This window comes from Anabrus simplex, chromosome 1, assembly GCF_040414725.1.
Source record: "Anabrus simplex isolate iqAnaSimp1 chromosome 1, ASM4041472v1, whole genome shotgun sequence".
Lineage (NCBI taxonomy): Eukaryota > Metazoa > Arthropoda > Insecta > Orthoptera > Tettigoniidae > Anabrus > Anabrus simplex.
This window is the reverse complement of record NC_090265.1, coordinates 729,038,727-729,061,644: the sequence shown is the minus strand read 5'-3', so window position 1 is coordinate 729,061,644 and position 22,918 is coordinate 729,038,727. Positions and strand designations below refer to the sequence as shown.

Below are 22,918 nucleotides of genomic sequence, written 5' to 3'. Positions count from 1 at the left end.
TCCGGTCTCTGTTCCAACCGTTTCTTCTTCTGTCATCTCCTCAGCCTCAGGAAAGTGACACGCCATTAGTATCTCCTGCGTGTCCCTCTTCGCCCGAGTAAATGACCTCATTCACCAATTAAATTCACTTTTATTGTTACCAATGAGAGTGCTTTTCGAGATCTTTGTTTTTACGTAACAGAAAGCAACTGGAAATATACTTCTAAAAATGGCACGTGGCAGTATAGTCTGTTTCACAAGTAAAATATAAAGCTTGCAGATACCAGTTACAAAAACTTTCGCCTATTAATAATATTTTGTACAACCTAAAAAAAATTCTATATAGTTATTGTTCATTAAGGTTCATAATTTCTTTTCTTCATAGGTCAAAACGAAATATGTTCCATCATAATGAAAATTTTCCAAACGATAAGTCCGATGTCCATTTGCTCGAAGGAGATATTTTGTACAACATTATAAATAAAAATTTTGAAACAACAAATAAATTTCTCTTGTCTTTTCCCCACAGCTGTGCCAACTCCGGCCACATCCTCCCCCACTTAAAATTGAACTAGGGCTCAATAAAAAACTTTAAATTTTGGGGAGCAAAGAACACAAGACACAACACCACCATCTTGATGCCATTCTCAACTGGAACGTCCATTATGCATCGAAGTATTCCATCTTGACCTCTGGTTTCATTGACTTATGTAACTGCTGATATCGGCCGGCTGCCAACAAACTCTCATACACTTTCAGTCCAACCATGGCAATCTGGTAACCTTCAGCCCAGCTCACCCATCTAGTGAACTGACTGGAAACAGACAGTGATGTATCGTACAGTATGGTGTAACTGCCGCTAGCTGGAACATTCCAACAACTCGGTCCCCGAATCTGATGGTAGCGATCAAGTGACTCAGTGCGGCCTCCAGACAGGTACAGTAGTTCGTCCACCAGATGGACCAAAGTTTTTGCAGCCACTGCAACGTAAACAAATACGCAGCAGAAAAGGGGAATGGATGAAATGAGGCCAGCGTCCAACCATTCTCAAGTGTTTTGATGAAGAACTGATGAAGTCAAGGGTGTTTTTTTATAAATATATTCTAGTAGTTAAATTAGCGTCGCCTAACCGGTGGCTCAATAGCTCCATCAGGAGACTCCGTCCCACACTTTGGATTTGGGATACCAGGAACCCAGGAAAAGCACTATTCATTAATTTTTTTAAAAAGAGGAAAGATAAAATTGAAATCAATAGTAGTTTACTCGAAGCCTGAAAGGTTACAGATAACATCCCTTAGTTGTGACCATAAAACAAAATCTTATATAACCTAATCTTCATAAAAAATTCATTACGGTATGTTTAAAAGAAGCAAATACCTAACTAATATAGTCACAAATGACCATTCCTATTCCTAGCTTACTAACATAACTCATAACTAAAATACAGAGATAACATTTATATGGGCTGGCTAGCCATTAAATATTAGACATTTCTTATAACTAAGACATAAATGATCACCGATTCATGTACATACAAAACTAAGGTATCTTTATTTGTGACAAATGCACTCTACTGATCCTCTTCCTTTCAGGATCGCTTACTAATAAGGATACTGGGGTAAGGAATTTCAAAATTGTGCAGGGACTTCGGAATCTGGGAGCTAACTTACTAATAACATGGTCCGCAGCACTACTGACAGGATGAGTTCTAACAAAAACCTCGTTACCCACAGATAGATTGTGCGGTCTTTGCCCACGATTGTAGTTACGTTGAACTTTAGCATAATAAACCTTCAAATTTTTACGCGCATGATGCCAAGTAGCACGGATTGTTTCTGGATTGGCGACGTCAGCAAGGAGATCGTTAATGGACCATACCTTTGAAAGTGGAGAATTAGGAGTAAAAGGTAGCAAACAACCAACCAATTGAGAGATGAATCCCACTTGGAGTGGTCAGCAGAGTGATAAGCGCAGTAAGAGCAGATCTAAGATTCCGATTAACTCTTTTGGCATAATTTGGCCTCGGATAATACAGGGTCATGGTTTCATGAGGAATTGACAAATCAAAACAGAAATTACAGAACTGAACAGAGGCATCTTTAGGGGTAGGAAAATTTTGGATGGCAGCTGTGCGAGATTGATCAATGGAGATGCCTCTCTCTGACACAGTATGCCCCAAGAATGATATTTGTCACTCACCAAAAATTGACAAGGTCCAAAAGAAGCAAAGATCTGTTTCAAACAAGAGATAGTAGTATTAGCATTAACCATACGAGTTGGTAACAGCCACGTAAAATGTGAGAAGGCATCAACACACACAAGTATGAAACGTTGGCCAGTCCGTGACCTTGGGAAAGGACCAATGTAATCTATGAATGATATCTCCATAGGACGAGAAGCTTGCTCAGATGACAACAGACCTAGGCAAGTATGAAGGGCAGGTTTACTAATATTACAGGTTTGGCAGGATTTGATGAGGGTACGGATTTTACTGTCCATAGATTTCCAAATGAAATGTTTATGGATTTCTTCTCTAGTTTTGAAAACACCAAGATGACTGCCAACTGGGGATTCATTAAAATATTTGAAAAGAGCCGTAACTAGGTTAGATGGAACGACAATTTTTGGGTCTCTGCGACTGCGAGCAGTACAACATAGAACACAATCTTAAGAACATAAGGTTTAATATGTTCACCAGATTTAATGCTGTCAATAAAAGCCTGTAATTCCGCATCATCTTCCTGATGTTTGGAAATATCTTTGAAAAGAAAAAGTGAATTAGAACTACATTCACAAAGCCCAAAACTTTGTTAGGAGAAGGCTCTTCAGGCTCTGATTGAAGATCAGAAGCTTGGATAGAACATTCTACTGAGGCTATCAGCCACAATGTTTTCAGTGCCACGAATGTGACGAGCCTCGAACTGAAAATCTGAGATGCCTACTACCCAACGTGCAAGATGACCGGTACGTCTTAGTTTGGTCAATACCCGACTCAGTACCTGATTATCAGTTTCAAGATCGAAAGAAAGGTGTTCAGGATACATTCTGAACCGTTCTAAAGAGAAAACAGCTAAGGCTTCCAATTCATAAATAGAGTAGTTTTGCTCCATAGGATTTAGACTACGTGAAGCATAAAAAATGGGTCAATGTCCATCTTCAAATTCCTGAAGGAGAACACCAGATATTCCTGTGGAAGAGGCATCGCTTTGAAGGATAAAACATGTAGAAAAATCTGTATTTGCCAGACAGGAGCACTACATAAGGCAGATTTCAAATCATAAAAGGCTTCAAGTTGGACATCACCCCAAACAAATTTAGCATCCTTTCTTCTTAAAGCATTAATGCAGCTGCTCTCTCAGCAAAATTGGAGATGATTTACAAAAGAAATTGACCATGCCAATGAATCAGGCTACAGCTTTGACATCTTTAGGGGTAGGAAATTTTTGGATGGCAGCTGTGCAAGATTGATCAATGGAGATGCCTCTCTCTGAGACAGTATGCCCCAAGAATGATATTTGGGGTTGTGTGAAAGTAATCTTGCTAGCCTTAGGGGTTAGGCCTGCTTTACGCAGTCTTTCAAGGACTTCATTGAGATGGATAAGGTGCTCTTCAAATGTTTTACTGAAAATGACCAAATTGTTAAGGTAATTGTACACAAACTTGAATTTAATATCTGACAGAACATTATATAGCAAACGAGTAAGGACAGCTGTGCCCGCACTTAAACCAAAAGGCAGTCTCTCATGTTCATAGGGTTCCAATCAGTGGCAAAAGCAGTGAGGTGCTTGGGATTTCTCAGCAAGAGGTATCTGATAATACTGTATGCCTGATTCAAATCAAGTAAAAATTTTGGCATTAGCAAACCGAGAAAAACAAGGGTGAAGATCAAGAAGGGGAACAGATTGAAGGACAACTCCCTTGATTAACATTCGATAATCAAAGACAGGACAAAAACCACCCTGTCATTTAAGGACAAGAAACATGGGAGAAGAATAAGCAGATTTAAAAGGACGTATTACACCGGAGCTAGCATTTGGTCAATAATGGCCTTAAGGCCTTTCAGTTTAGGAGGCAACAGGCGATACGGATGAGATCGAACAGGTATATTATCAGTGATTTCAATTTTATGCTCCAAAACATTAGTTACACCTAACTTGTCAGTAAATACATCTGCAAATTTATCACAGAAGTTGGTTAAGGTCAAATTAGACTTGCAGACAAGCCCCTGGAAGTAGTGGAGACATTCAAATACCTGGGGAGTGAATTAATGGAGAATGCTCAACTGGATGCTGAAATTAGTAAGAGGATTCATGCTAGAAGCTGTTTCTATCATAGTGTAAGAAACATGTTATGGGACAAAGATATGCCAATGGAAGCAAAGGAAACTATATACAAGATGTATTATGTACCCATAACAACTTACGGAGCAGAAACTTGGACAATGGCAAAGAAGGATGTGAGTCGAATACAGGCAACCGAAATGAAGTTCTTGAGGAGTATGATACAGAAGAGTAGAAGAGACAAAATAAGGAATGAGAAAAAAGGTGAAGAAATTGGAGACTAAGAAACAATGTTAGGTTTTGGTACATATGTGATGTGTATTGATTGGGTGGAGCAAAAACTAACATTGTTTCTTAGTTTTTAATGTTACAACGATTATACGATTAAGTTTGTAAATTGTACTAAGAAATCATGATAGAATAGAGAAGAGCCGATTAAGATGGTTTGGGCACACAATGTGAATGAGTGATGAAAGAATGCCGAAAAAGGTGATGGAAATGCAAATGCAAGGAAGGAGAGGCCGCAGAAGACCACGATTGAGATCAAAGGACACAATTGAATGCAGTATTAGAGAAAAAACCTGGAATGGGACACAGTGTTGGGGGAGGAGTGGTGGAAAGACCGAAGAAAGTGGAGACGAACCATATTTGCACCTACCCGGGTACAGCTGGATAATGGGAAATGATGATGATGAGATCCTACTATATTTAAAGGGTTAAAATTAGCAGTATGGCAAGTTAAAGATACAGATTTCAATGGTGATTGATGCATTGAATTATACCAGTTCTCATTCATCAATGTGATACTACTTCCTGAAGCTACCAATGCACGCACAGGTTTATTATTTACTTCTAAGCATATGTAAGGCAATTTACAAGGGGGAATAGCAGAAATGCCACAAGATTGTAGAAAATTTACATTAGGTTCAGACTGGGTCATATTATCAGCCTCAGAATTAGGTGAATCATCCTTTAACATACAGTTATAACAAACAAAATATGAAGCAACTATTTGAGGTTCATCATAAGAATTGGCAGTTAATCATCTAGAATTACAATTATGAGGACGCTGAGGTCCAGAAGAATTCTGTGGGCACTGCCTGGAGAAATTATTGGTGGATGAGATTCTACCCACATCAGGTTTTGAATTGACTAAGGGCCCAATCTTAGGACAATTCCTCTGGAAATGTTCCGTGGAACCACAACTAAAACATGCACGAGAATTATGTGGCTTTGAAGAAAGGGAAGAAGTGGCTTTAGTAACCTGAGGGAAAGACATGTTCATAGAGTGGGGAGCTAACACAATGCGTAGTTGGTTGGCATATCTAATACCGTCAGCAGAAACAGTGATAGCTTCCAATTGAGCAAAAGTTGCTGGTCGCGGTGAAAGAGCAAGATATGACCTGTAGTTAGGGGCAAGACCCTCAACAATGCTGGCAACTATTCATTCAAATGTTGCGCTCTGAAATAATGTTTCTATACTAATGAAGACAAGGCACGAGAAGGAATGAAGAATGCAAGTACATGCACATGAAACTGATCCACCGTCCATCTCTCAGAAATGGCTCTAATGATATGCCCAGAAAGAGCTCCAGATACATGTGGATATAAGACGTGAAAAATGTGATTGCCACTTAAATTATACACAATAGCCTGATCCTTAAATTTGATTAAAATCAAAGGAAAGAAATAACCTCGTCAATAGAATTAGCAAAAAATTTAGACATTCCCTTAAATGTAGTTGTCAATGGATGAGGTAAATTAGAGAAAATCTGGGAGAAGGGAGGTGTAGGAAATACCTGGGAAGGACTAGAGTGGTCCTGAGAAGGAATTACAGCACCAAATTAACCCTGATTGGAGCACCCTTGAGAAAAGGATGGGGTACTTACTGAAAGTGAGGTTAGGACTAGCATTAGACTGTAATGTAACAGGCACATATATCCCCATCGGCAAAACGTTTTCACAAATTTGAGAAATCACTGGAGCATTGACCCCTTGTTTAGGGGTTATACAAGTTAAAGGAACATTTGGTAGAGATGGCATTTGAATAGGAGAATAGTTTTGCACTATCGCATGAGAAACGGGTTGTATAGCAAAAGTAGGCTGACATTGAGACACAGTAGAGTTACAAGGTGCCATAGAAATATTAGCTGGTATTCCAACATGTGCAGAAGAACATGAATAATTTACGGTCACCAAAGCACTTGAAAAGAGAGCAGAAGAACCCTGGGGTAGGTTACCCACATTAGATTCCCGAATAACATTAGCACTAGTGACCACAGTACATTCTTGAGAAGCTGTAGATATAGAAATTGGATTAACAGTTTCACTTGTTCGAGAAACAACTTGAGATTCAACCCGTGTGTAATTGCAATCACTTTCACAAGATTCTGAAGAGGTAGGCACTTGAACATCAGATATTGACTTAGAAAATTCATGCCCTTCAAGCAAACTTACAATTTTGTCAGACAACTTGGAAAATGATGTTAACAATGATTCACACTCCTGGCGCTCATTTGCTTGCAAATTAATAATAATAATAATAATAATAATAATAATAATATATTTTCTTTACGTCCCGCTAACTACTTTTACGGTCTTCGGAGATGCTGAGGTGCCGGAATTTAGTCCCGCAGGAGTTCTTTTACGTGCCGGTAAATCTACCGACACGAGGGTGTCGTATTTGAGCACCTTCAAATACCACCGGACTGAGCCAGGATCGAACCTGCCAAGTTGGGGTCAGAAGGCCAGCGCCTTAACCGTCTGAGCCACTCAGTCTGGCCCAGCTTGCAAATTAAGAGACAACAAATCCTTAATACAGTCTGTGTAATGTTGTAGTTGCCCTTAACATGCAATAATTGATTTTCTGAGGGCTCAGAAGAATGGAAAGAGAGATGGCATTAAGCTCTGGCATTCTATCTTTAATCTCTGCCAAAGACTCGCACAATTCATGTGCTATTAGCACAGGAACAGGCACCGGTAGGTTAAGAGAAGATTTTAACATGCTCATATCGTCCCCGTGAAATGTACTTTCCGAATCCAAAGTTCTTTATGTAATTCCTCCTTTTTCAAATGAGAAGGAATATGAACAGCTCAAAACATCACGAAAGGAGGAAACTAAACTGCGAGATAATTCTGTACATTTACTAAATTTTTAGGTTAGCCGAGAACATCACTGTCGACCTCTCTTTCATTCACAACACACGCTCTGCTAACAAAATGTCACCTAATTGCAGGTTACATTAAATTAAAAATAATCATCATCATTCCGTGTCCGGTCAGCATTTCCAAAATGTAGCGACTCCGATGGCCTTGTTGTTCGCCTCGATCAGGTCCTGTGTAGTGCAGGGATGTTCTAGTAGGGGACAGATGAGCAGGTGGTTCGGATCTTGTGTTACACCACACTCACAGGATGCGTCTCCATCAGCTGGAAGTATGGCCCATTTTTACATGTTGGTCTTGCAAAGAGGTACACCCACCCTAAGACGATTAAGTGATCTCCAAATAGGGTAGGGCAGGTCATTTCCTGGAGCTAGCTCTTCCTTTGCAGGAGTATCAGGCGGCAGCACGCTCTTCCACCTGGTGATGCGGTTAGACTCAGGTGTTCCTACCAGTGGTTGAGTCCTGTTGATGAAGCTCTTTCTCGACTTCATTCGACAGACTACAGCCTGGTGATCATGCAGTGGGTGGCGAGAATCATTAGTCTGCTTTGTCCTCTCTGCATCAGCAGCAACAGCCCTTTTGATAGCGGGGGGGAGCTATTCCAAAAATCGGGTAGAGTTTGTCAACTGGGGTTGGCTTCAGACATCCCGACAAGGTACGTACAGTCTCGTTGATTGCAATGTCAACCTCCTTGGTGTGAGTGGATGCACTCCACACAGGTGAAGCGTACTCTGCAGCGGACACACACAAAGCAAGAGCAGAGGTTCTCAGGACGTGAGGGCTTGCTCCCCAGGTGGTGGCTGTGAGCTTTCTCAAAAGATTGTTCCGTGAACTAACTTTCAGCCTGGTGTTGTGGCAATGTTTCTTGAAGGACAGTGTTCGGTCAAGAGTAACACCTAGATACACAGGTGTTGGACAATGTTCTAGTCGTTTGCCTTGCCATATAATGTCCAGTTCCCGCCAAGCTTCTCTATTCCTTAAGTGAAATGCGTACACCTGAGTCTTGTTGGGCTTTGGCTTTAGATGATTGCCTTCATAGTAAGAGCCAAGAGTATCTAGTGCAGAAGTCAACTTTTCCTCCACCTCTTCAAATGTCTTTCCTTGGGCAGTCACTGCAGTATCGTCGGCATAGATGAAAAGCCTGGTATGTTCCATTATGGGCTGATCATTAGTGTAAATGTTAAAGAGCACAGGGGCTAGCACACTGCCTTGAGGTAAACCGTTCTTTTGTACGCGCCATCTGCTCTTCTTACCATGGAGAGAGACTTGGAATCTTCTATTCTGCAGGAGAATGTCAATAAGAGATGTTAGTTGATAATCATTAGTGAGCTGGTAAATTTTCCTCATTAACTTCCTGTGGTTGATGGTGTCATAGGCAGCTGTTAAGTCAACAAAGGCAACTCCAGTTACCTTACGCTGTTCGAAACCATCCTCGATGTGTTGAGTAAGGTTCAGGATTTGACTGCAGCATGACTTTCCAGGTCGAAAACCAGCTTGTTGAGGAATGAACTTTCCTTCGAGGATGCCACTAATTCGGTTAAGGATAAGGCGCTTGAAGATCTTGAAACAATGACATAACAATGATACTGGGCGAAAGTTTTTAGGATCGTTTGGCTCCTTACCAGGCTTAAGTAGTGCAACCACTCAAGCTTTCCTCCAGAGCTTGGGAATATAAAACTTATATACACACTCATTAATCATTGTAAGCAGCCATTGCAGAGTAGTCCTGCCGAATTTCTTGATCTGTTCTACTCTGATATCATCGATGCCAGCAGCCTTATTTAATTTCAAGGTGGAGATGACAGACTCTAGTTCATTCAAGGTGAAGGGTTCTTGGAGATTATGGTTCTCACTTCCTGGGGTTCGTTCCAGTTGCTCCCGTGTACTCCGACCTTTAATCTTCCCGTTCATGAGTAACTGGGTTGCAATCTGGTCTGCTGTAATTGTGGTGAAGTTTCTAGGTTTTGTATTAAAAATAATACATAATAATAAGGAATCTTATGAAAAAAAAAAAAAAAGAACAATGAAAACTGTTACAACACTTGCAAGGTTCGTAGACTCAAAGCTGCATGAAATAAAAGCAAGTTGACAAACTTGACAACTAAGGAAAGGACATGGGAAGTGCCTGGAATCCTAAGAGGTAGATGGTTATGTATGTCTTGTGTGAAAAAGACGTAGACGGTAATCACCCTTAAACGTTTAGTTAGATACAAAACTGCGATAAAAGGAATGAACAAAATCAAAGCAGAACAAGAATAACAGAAATAAACAAATTTACAACGTGAAGGTAAATTTGCACAAATTTGTTACAAGCGATGTCAGTTTCAAATTACATATGAGAAAGGAAAAACAGACGTAACATCATATAGTTAAAACAAGGCCTAACCCGTTATAACAAAATGAGATTACAGAAAGGAACATGTAAAAATATTAACACAGAAAGGAAAAGAAAAGGGGGGGGGATTAAAAAAAAAACTTAATACAGAGGCGCCAAAAGCTAGTATTCTTACCTAAAACTTATGACATCTTAATTACAATTTTTCTTTCAATAAAAGGAAAAGGGAATTGCCTCCAAAATTAAAAATGCAGATGCTTAGTTGAAAAGCTAAGTCATTTCGATGATTAAATGGCAAATGTGAATTCTGAGTGTAAACTCCTACGCAAAGGAAAAATTTACATTTAAATTAATTTCCGAAAAACCAAAAAGAAATAGTGCTTACCCCGAGGCCGGCATCCCATCATGGAACGGAAGCAGGAGCGCGTCCGCCCTCTAAGCTGGTCAGAAGCAAAAGGCACCCAAGCAAGCTTCGCTCCCATGAAGGAGTGAGAGGCCGGAAGTGGTGCAACTCCCAAAGTGACCAGTTAGGCAATAGGTTTTACACCGGACTTCACATTCACCGATTAAATTGGCTTTTATTCTTACCAGTGAGAGTGCTCTTCAAAATCTTTCTTTTTATTTAACAGGAAGCGACTGGAAATATACTTCTAAAAACGGCACGTGGCAGTACAGTCTGTTTCACAAGTAAAATATTAAAGCTTGCAGATGCCAGTTACAAAAACTTTCGCATATTAATAATAACAATTTTGTACAACCTAAAAAAAATTTTCAATATATTCTTCATCAAGGTTCATAATTTCTTTCTTCATAGGTAAAAAAAAAAAACATCATAATCAAAATTTTCAAAATGATAAGTTCAATGTCCGTTTCCTCGAAGGAGATATTTTATACAACATTATAAACAAAATACATTTTGAAGCAACAAATAAATTTCTCCATCTTTTCCCCATAGCTGTCCCAACTCGAGCCACAACGACAAAATGATTGCGACGGGCATATTACGACGAGTTATCTGACCTCGCCGGGCTGAGTGGGTCAGACAGTTGAGGTGCTGGCCTTCTGAGCCCAACTTGGCAGGTTCGATCCTGGCTCAGTCCGGTGGTATTTGAAGGTGCTCAAATATGTCAGCCTTGTGTTGGTGGATTTACTGGCACATAAAGGAACTCCTGCAGGACTAAATTCCAGCACCTCGGCATCTCCAAAAATCATAAATGAAGTTAGTTGGACGTAAAACAAATAACTTTATTATTATTATTATTATTATTATTATTATTATTATTATTATTATTATTATTATTATTATTATTATTATTATTATTATCTGACCTATTTATAAGGAATGCTACGGAGCAGCACGGGTCCACTAGTATCTCCAAAATTAGTTTAGTATTATTGGTAAAGTCGGTGTGTACAGTAGAGGACCAGTTCGGAGACGATTGATTGTATCATTTAAAGTTAAAAACTTCATAATTGATCTGTATTGAACTGAAAATCACAATACTAAAAAGAAAGTATAGAGGTTCCACCTTTTCAATACACTGTTTTTAAGTTGTACCAATATTAAGTTACAACATGTTAACTTTGGGACCGGTTTTGACACATTTAAGGTGTCATCATCAGCCGATTTAGAGAACAGGGCAAAAGGACTAAATCATAAACAATTATAAACACAACAAGTATAAGACATTATTCACAGTCAAAAGGATGTACAAAGAAATATCAGCACTTTTTATGAAGGAGTAAATTCAGTTGAAGTTCATTTGTAATGTGACAATCTTGTATATTCCTGCTGTGCTGTAATCAGGTAAAAAAACATTGAATTGGTGGTAAATCAAGAGTTAAAAAGCTTGATCCAACATAAAATCTTGAGGGATGACTCATTTAATGATTGATCTTGAGAGATGCAGCTTGTGTACAGTTGTTGCTAGGCAAGGTCTTATATGCATTTGTTTTATCGGCATGTTGAAAAGTGGAAAGCGACATACATGAAGCCCTAGGATACAGTGTAACTTAAGTTCCTCAGTTTGATGCGGATATATGAAGCGTAAAGAAAAGGAGACTTAAATAGAAATGCAACAAGGGGTAAGAAATTTAGAACAAGTTAAATTATGAGGCTCACCTTTATCAGCATTCCATGAGGATTGACATGTGTAGGGGAGGTAAAATGTGAAACACCTAAGGAAGTAAGGAATAAGTAGAGGTAGGGGAGGGTAAAAGGAGAGTTTATGAGGGGGTGGAAGGGAAGGGGAAATTGTCTAAGGTGGATCAGGGGGATTTTTGGAAGGGGCAAGTAGCGTGAAACAGTGATGTGTAAGGCGTGAAAGATCGATCGACTACTTGTCAACTTGAGGTTATTCAAAACTGAGATGAGGAAGTCAAAAAGGGTGTTTGGCTTCTCAGAAATATCGTCCAGGTTAAGGTTGGGATTGAAAAACTGATCAAGCTGTATAAAACAGTTTTCAGTAATGTAAGGAGAGGGCCTTTGTTTAGGGGGCTGAGAATTTCGATATCTTGGTCTATCGTAGTGAAACTATGTTTTACGTCAGGCATATATTGCCCTACTGCTGAAAACCTGTTATATTTTATTGCATTAACATGTTCAGAGTATCAAGAGTACCTAATTTAGAAGTTGCGACTAGTTTGTCCTATGTAAGAAGAGTTGCAGTTATTGCATTTAAAATGGTATATGCCTGACTTTGAAAAGACATTAGTTTTGTTTATTAAATTGGAGTTATGTAATACTTCCAAGTTTCTATTGTTAGTTTAAAATGAAATTTTGGTATTATGTTTTTTGAAGATATTATCAATACTGTAGATGTTTTCATTGAAGGTAAAGGTGGAGTAAGAAACTGGTTTAGTTTTTACTGTACCCTTCTCTTTCTCTTCCTTTTCTATAATGTATACCTATTTGCCCTGCAAAACAACTTTCCATTGCTCACAAGATGAAGAACTGAAGTACATTTGTTGTTATGTTCTGGAAAAGTGGAATCATTCCTTTTTGGAGAATCTAGAAAATTTTATTTAAGAGTTCCAAGGGTGTTCATTCTTTGAACCATTTTCTTCTCAGCAACTAGTGAAGAGATGCTATCCACTAACTCTATTCTTGACAACCATGTATACATCAATGAACCATTACATTTTGACAGCACTCCAATCCGTCCGACTTGGGAACATTTATCATGCCTGGAGCACGAAGATGTAATCGTGACAGACTGGCAGCATGGTGTATATATACTGTATGTTGGGATGTCTACAGGTTTGCTTTTAGTTGTGTCTCCAACATCAGAATGGGAAAACCCTGTGATCTCTGAGTGTGATAGAGATCAAATTGTCACAGCTGGTACCATCTCTGGAACAGCACAGCTTGTTGGCTGCTGTTGTGGGCACGTATGAAATGTTGTGCAATGATGGGCAGACGATATATCATCCAGCCTTGTTATTACAAGATATTAGAATCATTCCATATTAACGGTTTTCACTTTACAAAGAGGTGGGCTCAAAGGAAAAAGAAAAAATTAAATGTATCCTCCTCATTCAATACAAATTAGGAGTATACATTAAATTTTTCCTTTTTAAAGTGAAATCCGGCCTTGTGTCGACAGCGCCTCATCGATGCCTGCGTTGTTCGAGAAATGGCCCGGTGGTGAGTAAGGCAAATATTTCACAGTGACTGAAGAGTCGAACACCCAATTGTATCCCAGTGACTACACTCCACCAACAGAAGCTCATGATGAAAAGATTTTGATTTCAATAGGGAACTTGAATGAATAAATTAATGATTCCAATATAAATGGTCCGTTATTGGAAATTATACCTTTTCCAGCTTACTCATTAGCACTGCCTGTGGCTCCAAGTAGCCTACACATTGGCCTCCACTAGCCATGCGTCTTGGTAGGTGTGCTAGTTAACTAATTGACGAGTCCAAATTGGCACACTCGGGTGAAACTCTGGCAACCAAGAAAGCTGGAAAATTTATAATTTTCAATAACGGACCATTCATATTGGAAGTGGGAGCTCATGAGGTGGGCTCAGAATCATGAACACTGGACTGTGGATGATTGAAAAAACACTGCCTGGTGTGATGAATCCAGATTGCTGGTTCATCGTGTTGCCAGCCAAGTACAGTACATACATGCTGATTAGTGTGTACACAGCAGAGCTCTATGCTATCTGTGAAGCTCTGCGGTATGCACTGTCCGATGAGCGCCGACACTTTCTTCTGTGTACTGACTCCTTGAGCTTGCTACAGTCTATTGATACCTGTTTCCCTCGGCACCCTCTGGTGCAGCGGATCCAGGACCTGCCGGCCGGGTGTTTGGATGCTGGCACCAGAATCATGTTTATGTGGCTCCCAAGCCACATGGGTGTAGAGGGAAACAAGTTAGCAGATAAGGCTGCCAAGGAGGCAGTTCTTCTCCTTTTTTTCATGGGGCCTCTAAATATTAGTTCCTAATTAGCGCCAACCTTTAGATCTTTTGCTACAAGGAGGCAGTTACACTGCCGCCATTGCCTTACAAGGTTCCAGCAAATGATATTCGCTCTCAGCTGAGACATTTGCTTATGTCTCATTGGGAGATGGAGTGGCAAGGCACTCCACTTCCGAATAGGCTGAGAGCAGTCAGCAGACCTCTTCATCCATTTTATGAGGGATAGTGGCCTTTTTTATTGTGTGTAATAATATTTTAATGTGTTATTTTAACTTCTAACTTGAGTTATATATATATATATATATATATATCTGTACTTCCAGCAATGCCTTATTCCATTGTCACCTGTATTTTCTATAATTTTATTAGAAAATAAGGCATTCTGAATTAGATCCACTGATTGTTTTAATCTTGTAATCATTTTTCATCACCATTTATTTTAAACTCTAGTCAGGGGATACATTTTAAAATTTTAATTATCAAATCATGTTGTCCATCTCGTACCATTAGGGGCCGATGACCTTGGACGTTAGGCCCCTTTAAACAACAAGCATCATCATACATGCTGATTACCATTGCAGGCTTTGACACCGGTTTGCATTGTTGGGCGAAGACAGTCTGATGGTCTAGACAGTGTTTTCATGGGACAAACTACGGCCCTTTATTTTGTATACACCAATCCTTAACAGCTGTCCAGTAAGACGTTACTGGGAATCAGGTTCGGTGTTTCCTGCTGGTGATGGCCACTGAAATGCCATTGTTCCCAAATAGCCCCGATATGAACCCTATTGAACATTTGTGGTTTGACTGGGAAAAGCAAGTTGGTGCCACTGGACAACATGATATGAGATAACCTAGTTGAATTGAATGGCTGTGGTGGTATGTATACTCTCATATTGTCAGGCAGTTATTTGTGCTTACTGTTTACAGGTGTTTTTCAAAGAGGTCGTGATGACTGGAGAATTATTTTTCGCCTGTATCGTGGCCCGCTGCTCATAGTGGAGTTCCTGTTCCTGATCGGTATCAACGTGTACGGCTGGAGGTCGTCGGGCGTGAACCACGTGCTGATCTTCGAGCTTGATCCCAGGAACCACCTGTCGGAACAGCACATCATGGAACTTGCCGCCATTTTTGGTGTTATCTGGGCGCTCAGCGTCCTGAGCTTCCTGTACAGTGCCTCGCTCAGCATCCCGCCGTACATCAACCCCCTCGTACTCATCATCATCATGACGCTCTTTATCCTTAACCCTACCAGGACTTTCCGTCATGAAGCTCGCTTCTGGGCTCTTAAGGTTCTCGTAAGTACAACGTTTTTCTGTGGCAGAGTGTGGCATGTACCAACCACAAGTAAAGAGTACTTCAGCAGATAATCAGTAAATCTATGTATTGTTTCCTCAGTGAGTTCAGAAGCAGGTAAATCACAAATGTACATTGGAAAATTTTTAGTTGCAAATAGAGGAAGTTGCAATCTGAAATTTACAAAATAAGAAATTATTTTCCAGCCAGTAGTAGTGTTACTGTAGGCTAGGAATGGCCATCTTCCTCGCATCCTACCAAGCAGAGATATGATAGTTTAGTCTCTCGCCCATCTTGATTTTAATATCTTCTTCATGGTAAAATATGCAAACACTTGCTTCATTAAAATACTTCTTTAGCTGTATTGCCAATGGCCGTAGCCATGTTTAAACACCGGATTCCGCAAGATCTCCGAAGTTAAGCAACATTGGGCATGGTCAAGATTTGGATGGAGGAGCGTAAAGGAACTGGCCACCCTACCGCATGTAAACTCCAGCTCAGGCACACCTCTGCGGAGGTTCGGACCTGCCTTCGGGCAGAATACACCCTTGCCTTACCTTTAGCTGTATTTGTAATCTTGTAGCAAAATTGGCAAACTGCTTTGGGTCTCAGTTTTGATAAGACATGAACGTCTGGCTCCATGGCTAAATGGTTAGTGTGCTGGCCTTTGGTCACAGGAGTCCTGGGTTTGATTCCTGGCAGATAGGGAATTTTAACCATAATTGGTTAATTCCCCTGTCACGGGGACTGAGTGTATGTATTTTCTTCATCATCATTTCATCCTCATCACAACGCGCAGGTCTCCTATGGGTGTCAAATCAAAAGACTTGCACCGGGTCTCTCCGGAGGCCACATGGCATTTCATTTCATAAGACATTAACATGGCAGCCTCACATCCATTAGCTGAAGGTTGCTTCCATGAAGAGATGAACCGTATTTCTCCGAATCCAAGACTAATTTTCTTTCAGAATCTCATGTGAAAAAACAAGTCGTCGTCTTGCATTTGCAATCTAACAGTAATGAGCATCACTGGCAGCTACCACGGTAACCACACTGCTTCTTTCCCCCCCCACCCCTGCACGTGCACACAAAACTCATTGACAATCAACGTCTGCCTCTTTATTATACATCGCCAGCCGCAGCACCGGTTGTACAGTGCCTCTGTGTAACGTCACTGGATCTTGGGAAATAGTGAAGAGAGAATGACATTCTATTAGCCTCTGCAAAATCGTTTCTCAAATCTACCGAATGGCATCAAAACATGCGAGCCTTCGAATTCTTAGAAAGGCCACGGTTACTCAGTGGCAGAGTTATAATGTGTCTACTGTATTTGACACTTAGTAAAATTAAGTTTTATAGACAGGAGGAATATTTTCATGATGGATCCTCGTATTGAAAAGATGTGGAACAGGTATTGCCGGCAAATTTTCAACGGGTTCTCTTTGATATTATTATGCCAGATTTAAGTTAATTATTATTAAACCCACGGAAATAAAGAATAGTTGTGCAGCCGCAAAAAATATGGCATAACTAAAGCCAACATTGGGCGTTGGCGTGAAGACAAAGATGGTCTAAAAATGTGTACTGTACAAGAAAGACATTCATATGATTTTACAGAGCACTTTTTAAGCCTGATTTATTTCTTTTTAAGGAAAAAGTGGGATTCGTCTTGCTTTCAGTGTCATCTTGGATTTGGAGAAATACGGTAGTACGGTTAAGTTTCTCACCAGCACTTTGTGGGAAGCTGACCATCGGTGCTGCTATGTTTTTACATGGCTACAGTACTATTACATGTTATAAATCTCATTTTTGGTCCGTATTGAAAATTTACAGTTCAACAACAATAAAGGTGTTTTAATTTAATCCACCTATTCAGTACTTTTATTTTCACTTGTATTGGTTACATAAATAGACTATCAGTTAAATGGGACATGTTTAGCCCTCAATTAAGGGCATCTTCAGCCAAAAAACAATCATCAAGAGTACAACTAATATTAAAAGTGGAAGCTAAAAGTTTAGCCAGTTATTAAAATTTGGGACATAAAAATGTGAAAAATGATACAATATATAAAGATGCTAATGGAAACACTGTCAGTGATTAAACTATAATCTTGTCGGAAACTAAAACTTCTTCCATTAAAATTCTAATTACTAATGAACTGTTTTAATTAGAATTTTAATGGAAGAAGTTTTAGTCTCTGACAAGATTATAGTTTAATCATTGACAGTGTTTCCATTAGCATCTTTATATATTGTATCATTTTTCACATTTTTATGTCCCGAATTTTAATAACTAGCTAAACTTTTAGCTTCCACTTTTAATATTAGTTGTACTCTTGATGATTGCTTTTTTGCTGAAGATGCCCTTAATTGAGGGTGAAACATGTCCATTTAACTGTTAGTCTATTTATGTAACCACTATAAGTGAAAATAAAAGTATTGAATAGGTGGATTAAATTAAAACACCTTTATTGTTGTTGAACTACAGTTCTATCCCGTACAGATTCTGGTAGTGTGGTATATGGTTCAGCATCAAGAACTCTGCTGAAACTTTTAGACAGTGTTTGCCATAATGGAGTTAGGTCTCATTCCTAGCTTGCTCAATGAATCACTAGTTCCACCTTCATGAATAAGACAGCAACAGGTACTCCTCATTTATGCTACCAAAATTTGTGAAATGCCGCAGCGTCCAATACCAGCAGAGGTATGAAAACTGGCCAAATGCCACGCAACCTGTTTGGATTTGAGTTGGTAGCTTGTGTCGTGAGTTGGATATGGATATTGGGGATTTACTTGAGCATACCCCCAGCAAGGTACCTCCATGACTAGTTCCACGACTGGATATATGGATAGATCTACTTCGTGAACCCAAGGTGAACACAGATGCCCCTGTTCATCAGAGGTATTTCTAGGACTTTGTTCACCCATATCCAGATGTGCTACTTTTGTATAGGCAATAATTTATTAACGTATTTATGATGTGGATTTAAATTATGTTTGTAAATAAAACGTGACTTTTGTTCATGGACAGTTCTAAGATAGGAGCGAATGTTCACTGCTTATTTGTCTCTGATGATGTTAGCATCAGGATCTCACTTCTTAGTCCAGCATATACACTGCAGAGATTTTCGCCATCTTATAAGTCACAAACGAGGCCACTTTCTCGTGTGTGCTGACTCATTAAATTCTCTGCAGTCTGGTGCGACCTGTTAGCTAGGTTGTGTATTGCTGGCGCCTGAATCACTTTTGCATAGGTTCCAAATCGCACGGGGATTGCGGGGAATGAAGTTCTGGATCAAGCTGAAAAAGAAACTGTACTTTTACCACCTACCTAGACCTATCAGTGTACCTAAGAACAAAATTATTGTACGTCAATTTAAATAAGACATCAAGATCTCTGTGTATTAACACTTTACTCTAAATAACATAACAGATTTTTCTTAGGGTCATATTCATGAACGAGACTTGTACTTCGACTTACGTAAGTTCGCTTACTTGAGTTTCTTGGAAGTCTGTTTCATAGACGCAACTTTTACAAAGTAGACTCTGGCGTAAGTAGACTTTGGGTAAGTTACAATGTAAAGAATTAGATATGAAGTTGGCAATGAAAACAGTGGAAGAGCAGTGTAGCATCTCCCATCACTCATTGTTTTTTTTTCTTAATAAAGAAGGAGAAAAAGAAGAAATTCATCTGTTTCCTGCATTATAGATCGCATTGGACTCTCAACTCAATCCAATTCAGTTAATACTGTTAATTTTTATTTCTCGACGATGGATGGAAAGAAAAAATTGCCAGCTTCAAAAACTATGAAAGGCAGGTGTTATTAGAACTAGTGAAAGAGAAGGAAGATATAGTTGAAAACTAAAAGACAGACAGTGTTACGATCGGGGAAAAATTAAAAGTGTGGGAGGACATTAGTGTAAAATATTGTAGTATAGCTAACACAATCAAAATTGTTAGGTATAGGGATCCACCTATTCAATACAAGATCCCTATACCTAACAATTTTGCATGTAAATCTCGGTTCAATACGGAACCCAAAAATGACATTTTTGACACTAGATAGCTAACACAAGCAAGAGAAGTGGATGGCAGTTGAAAAAGTGTTGGAACAATATTAAATTTAGATCCAGACAACGCAAAATGGAGCAAAGAAAGGGAAGTATTGCAACTGGTGGAGGGCCTAGTACAAAAGGTGACAAGGATGACAGTTTTCTGGCAATGGTGGAAAGTGTGGTACCTCACCTTAATCTGAGGATTCCGAGTGAGTTTGACACCGATGGATTCATGGGTGAAGAGGAGACGGAAGAGGAGGTGTTGTATGATGAAGTCACTGAAGTACTGGAAACATCAGGAGCTGAGAGTGGGCCTCAGAATCATCAGCTGAAACGGAAGCCACAGAAAGAAGAAAGAGTACTGGTATGTCCAAATGTGGGACTAGACCACGAGCTGTGGCAATGTCATATCTGTAAGCCAGGAGGAAACTTGATATAGAGCAGATGAAAGAGCTTCACCAACTCAAGATTCAGCAGGAGCAGTAGTTCCATGCAGCAAGGATGAGATTCCAAGAGGAGGTGCATAAGTTGACCATCATGCAGATGAACTCCATCAAATAAAAAAAGCAAAATAGAACCAATAATGTATGTATTAACCTAACCTCAAATGACTGACATTAATGGACATGCTATTATTATTATATAAATGTGCACAATTATTATGAAATAGAATTTAGGACATTAATAAAACAATTTTATGAAGCAAATGATAGTACGTTTGTGGTAATGCATTTATGAAAGGGTAATATTGTTATTTTAGATAGCCAAAGAACAGTTTTAGTTAAAATATCGTTCTATGATACGTCTTCTGGCTACAGCTCCCAACATTTGGGGTGTAGGTCGGTCATGATGTTCAGGTTCTTTCAGAAGACCACGATCTGCAGCAGTGTTATGAAGTACAACGATATCCACAATGACCGGAGGTATGTTGTTTAATTTCAATGTAAACTTCCTTGATAAACACTGAAATTTTTTCTTCCAGCTTTGGAATGTTCTCTCTATTATGTTTCTAGCAAGAATGTGAGAGGCATTGTATGTTTCCTCAGGTGGTGTTTGAGGATTAATAAGGGGTGTCATCAAGAATGGCCTGCAAGCATAACCGCTATCTCCAACGAGTAATCCACATCGCTGTCCCATTTCAAATTGTAAACAAATCCTGCTGTTGTTAAAAAATTATATTATCATTTGTAGAACCCAGCCAACCTGTCACGAAATCAATAAACTTCATCTCGTAGTTGACTATGCCCTGACAATTGAAACTAAAAATTCCTATTACGGAAAACCTAAGCATGGTTGCCATCTGGACTTATTATTGGTACATGGGTGCAATCAATAGCTCCAACCACTCCAGGGAATCAGGATCTTTCATACACTCGACGTGCATTATTTTGACATTCAGCTTCATTTGGGAATGAAACAAACTGTGGTCTCTTTCGGGAAATCAGGATCGATATTCTTCTGATTATTCTATATACTGAGGCCTGGCTTACTCCTCGTAAATCAGCGGAATCAATTTGGAAGTTACCTGAAAACCATGGAAGTGTGAAAGGCTATGGTATTTACCATAAGAATGCATTAATCTGTACTAATCATCCCTTAACCTAACTAGACAACACGATGAGTAGAAAGTGTAAAAACTTTGCACTATAGTAACAATAATTTTATTCTTACCTGTGACATAATATCTTAACAAAATTAGCAATTGTATTATTGAAGGTATGGATGATCCTCGATTATTATATTTCTGTAATTCTGTGCATCTCTTATAACACGCCGAGGATTAGGCAACAACGTACTGAATAATTTTCTGGATCTCTTCAACTTCGTCTACAAAATTAACTATACCGGCAATATCTGCATTTTATTAATTTTCTATACTTAAGTACGGAACATCGGCAACTTGGAAGAAAAGTCGCCTTCTAAGTTTACTTACCTTCAAGCAGCGATTTTGAAATGGAAATGGCGACTTACTGCCTTCTAAATCTAAGACCGAGTTTGATAGCTGCAGTCGCTTAAGTGCGGCCAGTATCCAGTATTCGGGAGATAGTAGGTTCGAACCCCACTGTCGGCAGCCCTGAAAATGGTTTTCCGTGGTTTCCCATTTTCACACCAAGCAAATGCTGGGGCTGTACCTTAATCAAGGCCACGGCCGCTTCCTTCCCACTCCTAGCCCTTCCCTGTCCCATCGTCGCCATAAGACCTATCTGTGTCGGTGGGACATAAAGCAACTAGCAGTAGTCTAAATCTAAGTCGAAGTGAAAGTCTCGTTCATGAATATGACCCTTAGCTACAGGTGGTAAATATTTATTCAAATGATATGCAGATTGTAATTTATTTATTAGGCAATAAAAGGAAATGATGTTAGCAAGTTCTAGAAGTGATTGGTAGATTAAGCAGCCGCTGAAGAAATAAGTTTCGAAACATGTACGGAACTTAGCATAATAAAAGACTGTAAAATGTGTTGACAAGGTGGAAGTATAGGGTCTCTTATATAAACTAAGACCATCCAGGTGACATTTTTATTCTCCAGTGTGGAGGTGCACACATAGATCTTGACCTTGCAAGCAGCTTGCATGTGTTTGACCTCGCAAACAGCAGTTGCCAGTCTGAATCTCAGCTGTTAACATGGTGAGACAGTTAATGCAACACCATATTTTCTTATGTAAAACTTATTTTAAGTAAGAGTCTGCTAAACAGGTATGCGATGCATTTGTTCAGCAATTTCTTCATGAGCACAGACCGCACCTCCTTTTCACAGGTCATACTTCTCAGCATGCTGTCCAAGGCTTCTTTAAATCTTCTCGATTGGACTGAGAAATTTTAGATCACCCGCGTTATGCCCAAAGAGAAGAATGGAAGGACAAACAACTACCGTATTTAAATGATACTGTCTTATATGAAACAATTTTATGAATGTCTCAGTGTAAATTTTAACAAGCATAATAAGCCTTTCTAAGACAACATGTTTTATGAAATATACAAACGCATAGTTCCACAAGCTCCATTAGACAAGCAATGTGTTATCGACTAAATTTCTGTTCTTACTTGGACGACATTTGTATAACAAGTTGTTTTGATGAATTGACAGCCAATCACTAAAAGATTTTAAATGCAACTGTAAAATGACGTGTGATGATTTGAACATTTGTATGTAAACAGAACAGCAAGATGAGATTATTATGTATTTGCTATGAGTATATTACAGTACTTTAATATTAACACATTCATTCATTCATTCATTCATTCATTATAGACTGTTATGCCTTTCAACGTTCAGTCTGCAAGCCTCTGTGCATTTACTAAACATCGCCACAATCCTCTATTTGCAACTAGTGCTGTGGCCTCATTTAGTTCTATACCTCTTATCTTTAAATCATTAG

At 39.3% G+C, this 22,918-nt stretch overlaps 1 protein-coding gene across 1 annotated transcript in view; it reads left to right on the top strand.

The window, feature by feature from the left end:
• PXo (P[[i]]-sensitive XPR1 orthologue) overlaps positions 1 to 22,918 on the top strand; it is a 207,196-nt gene that overhangs the window by 96,741 nt on the left and 87,537 nt on the right. Inside the window, exon 5 of the mRNA XM_067146499.2 lies at positions 15,117 to 15,484. Within this exon, the coding sequence (XP_067002600.1) occupies positions 15,117 to 15,484 (368 nt within the window). The remainder of the gene's footprint in view (positions 1 to 15,116; positions 15,485 to 22,918) is intronic.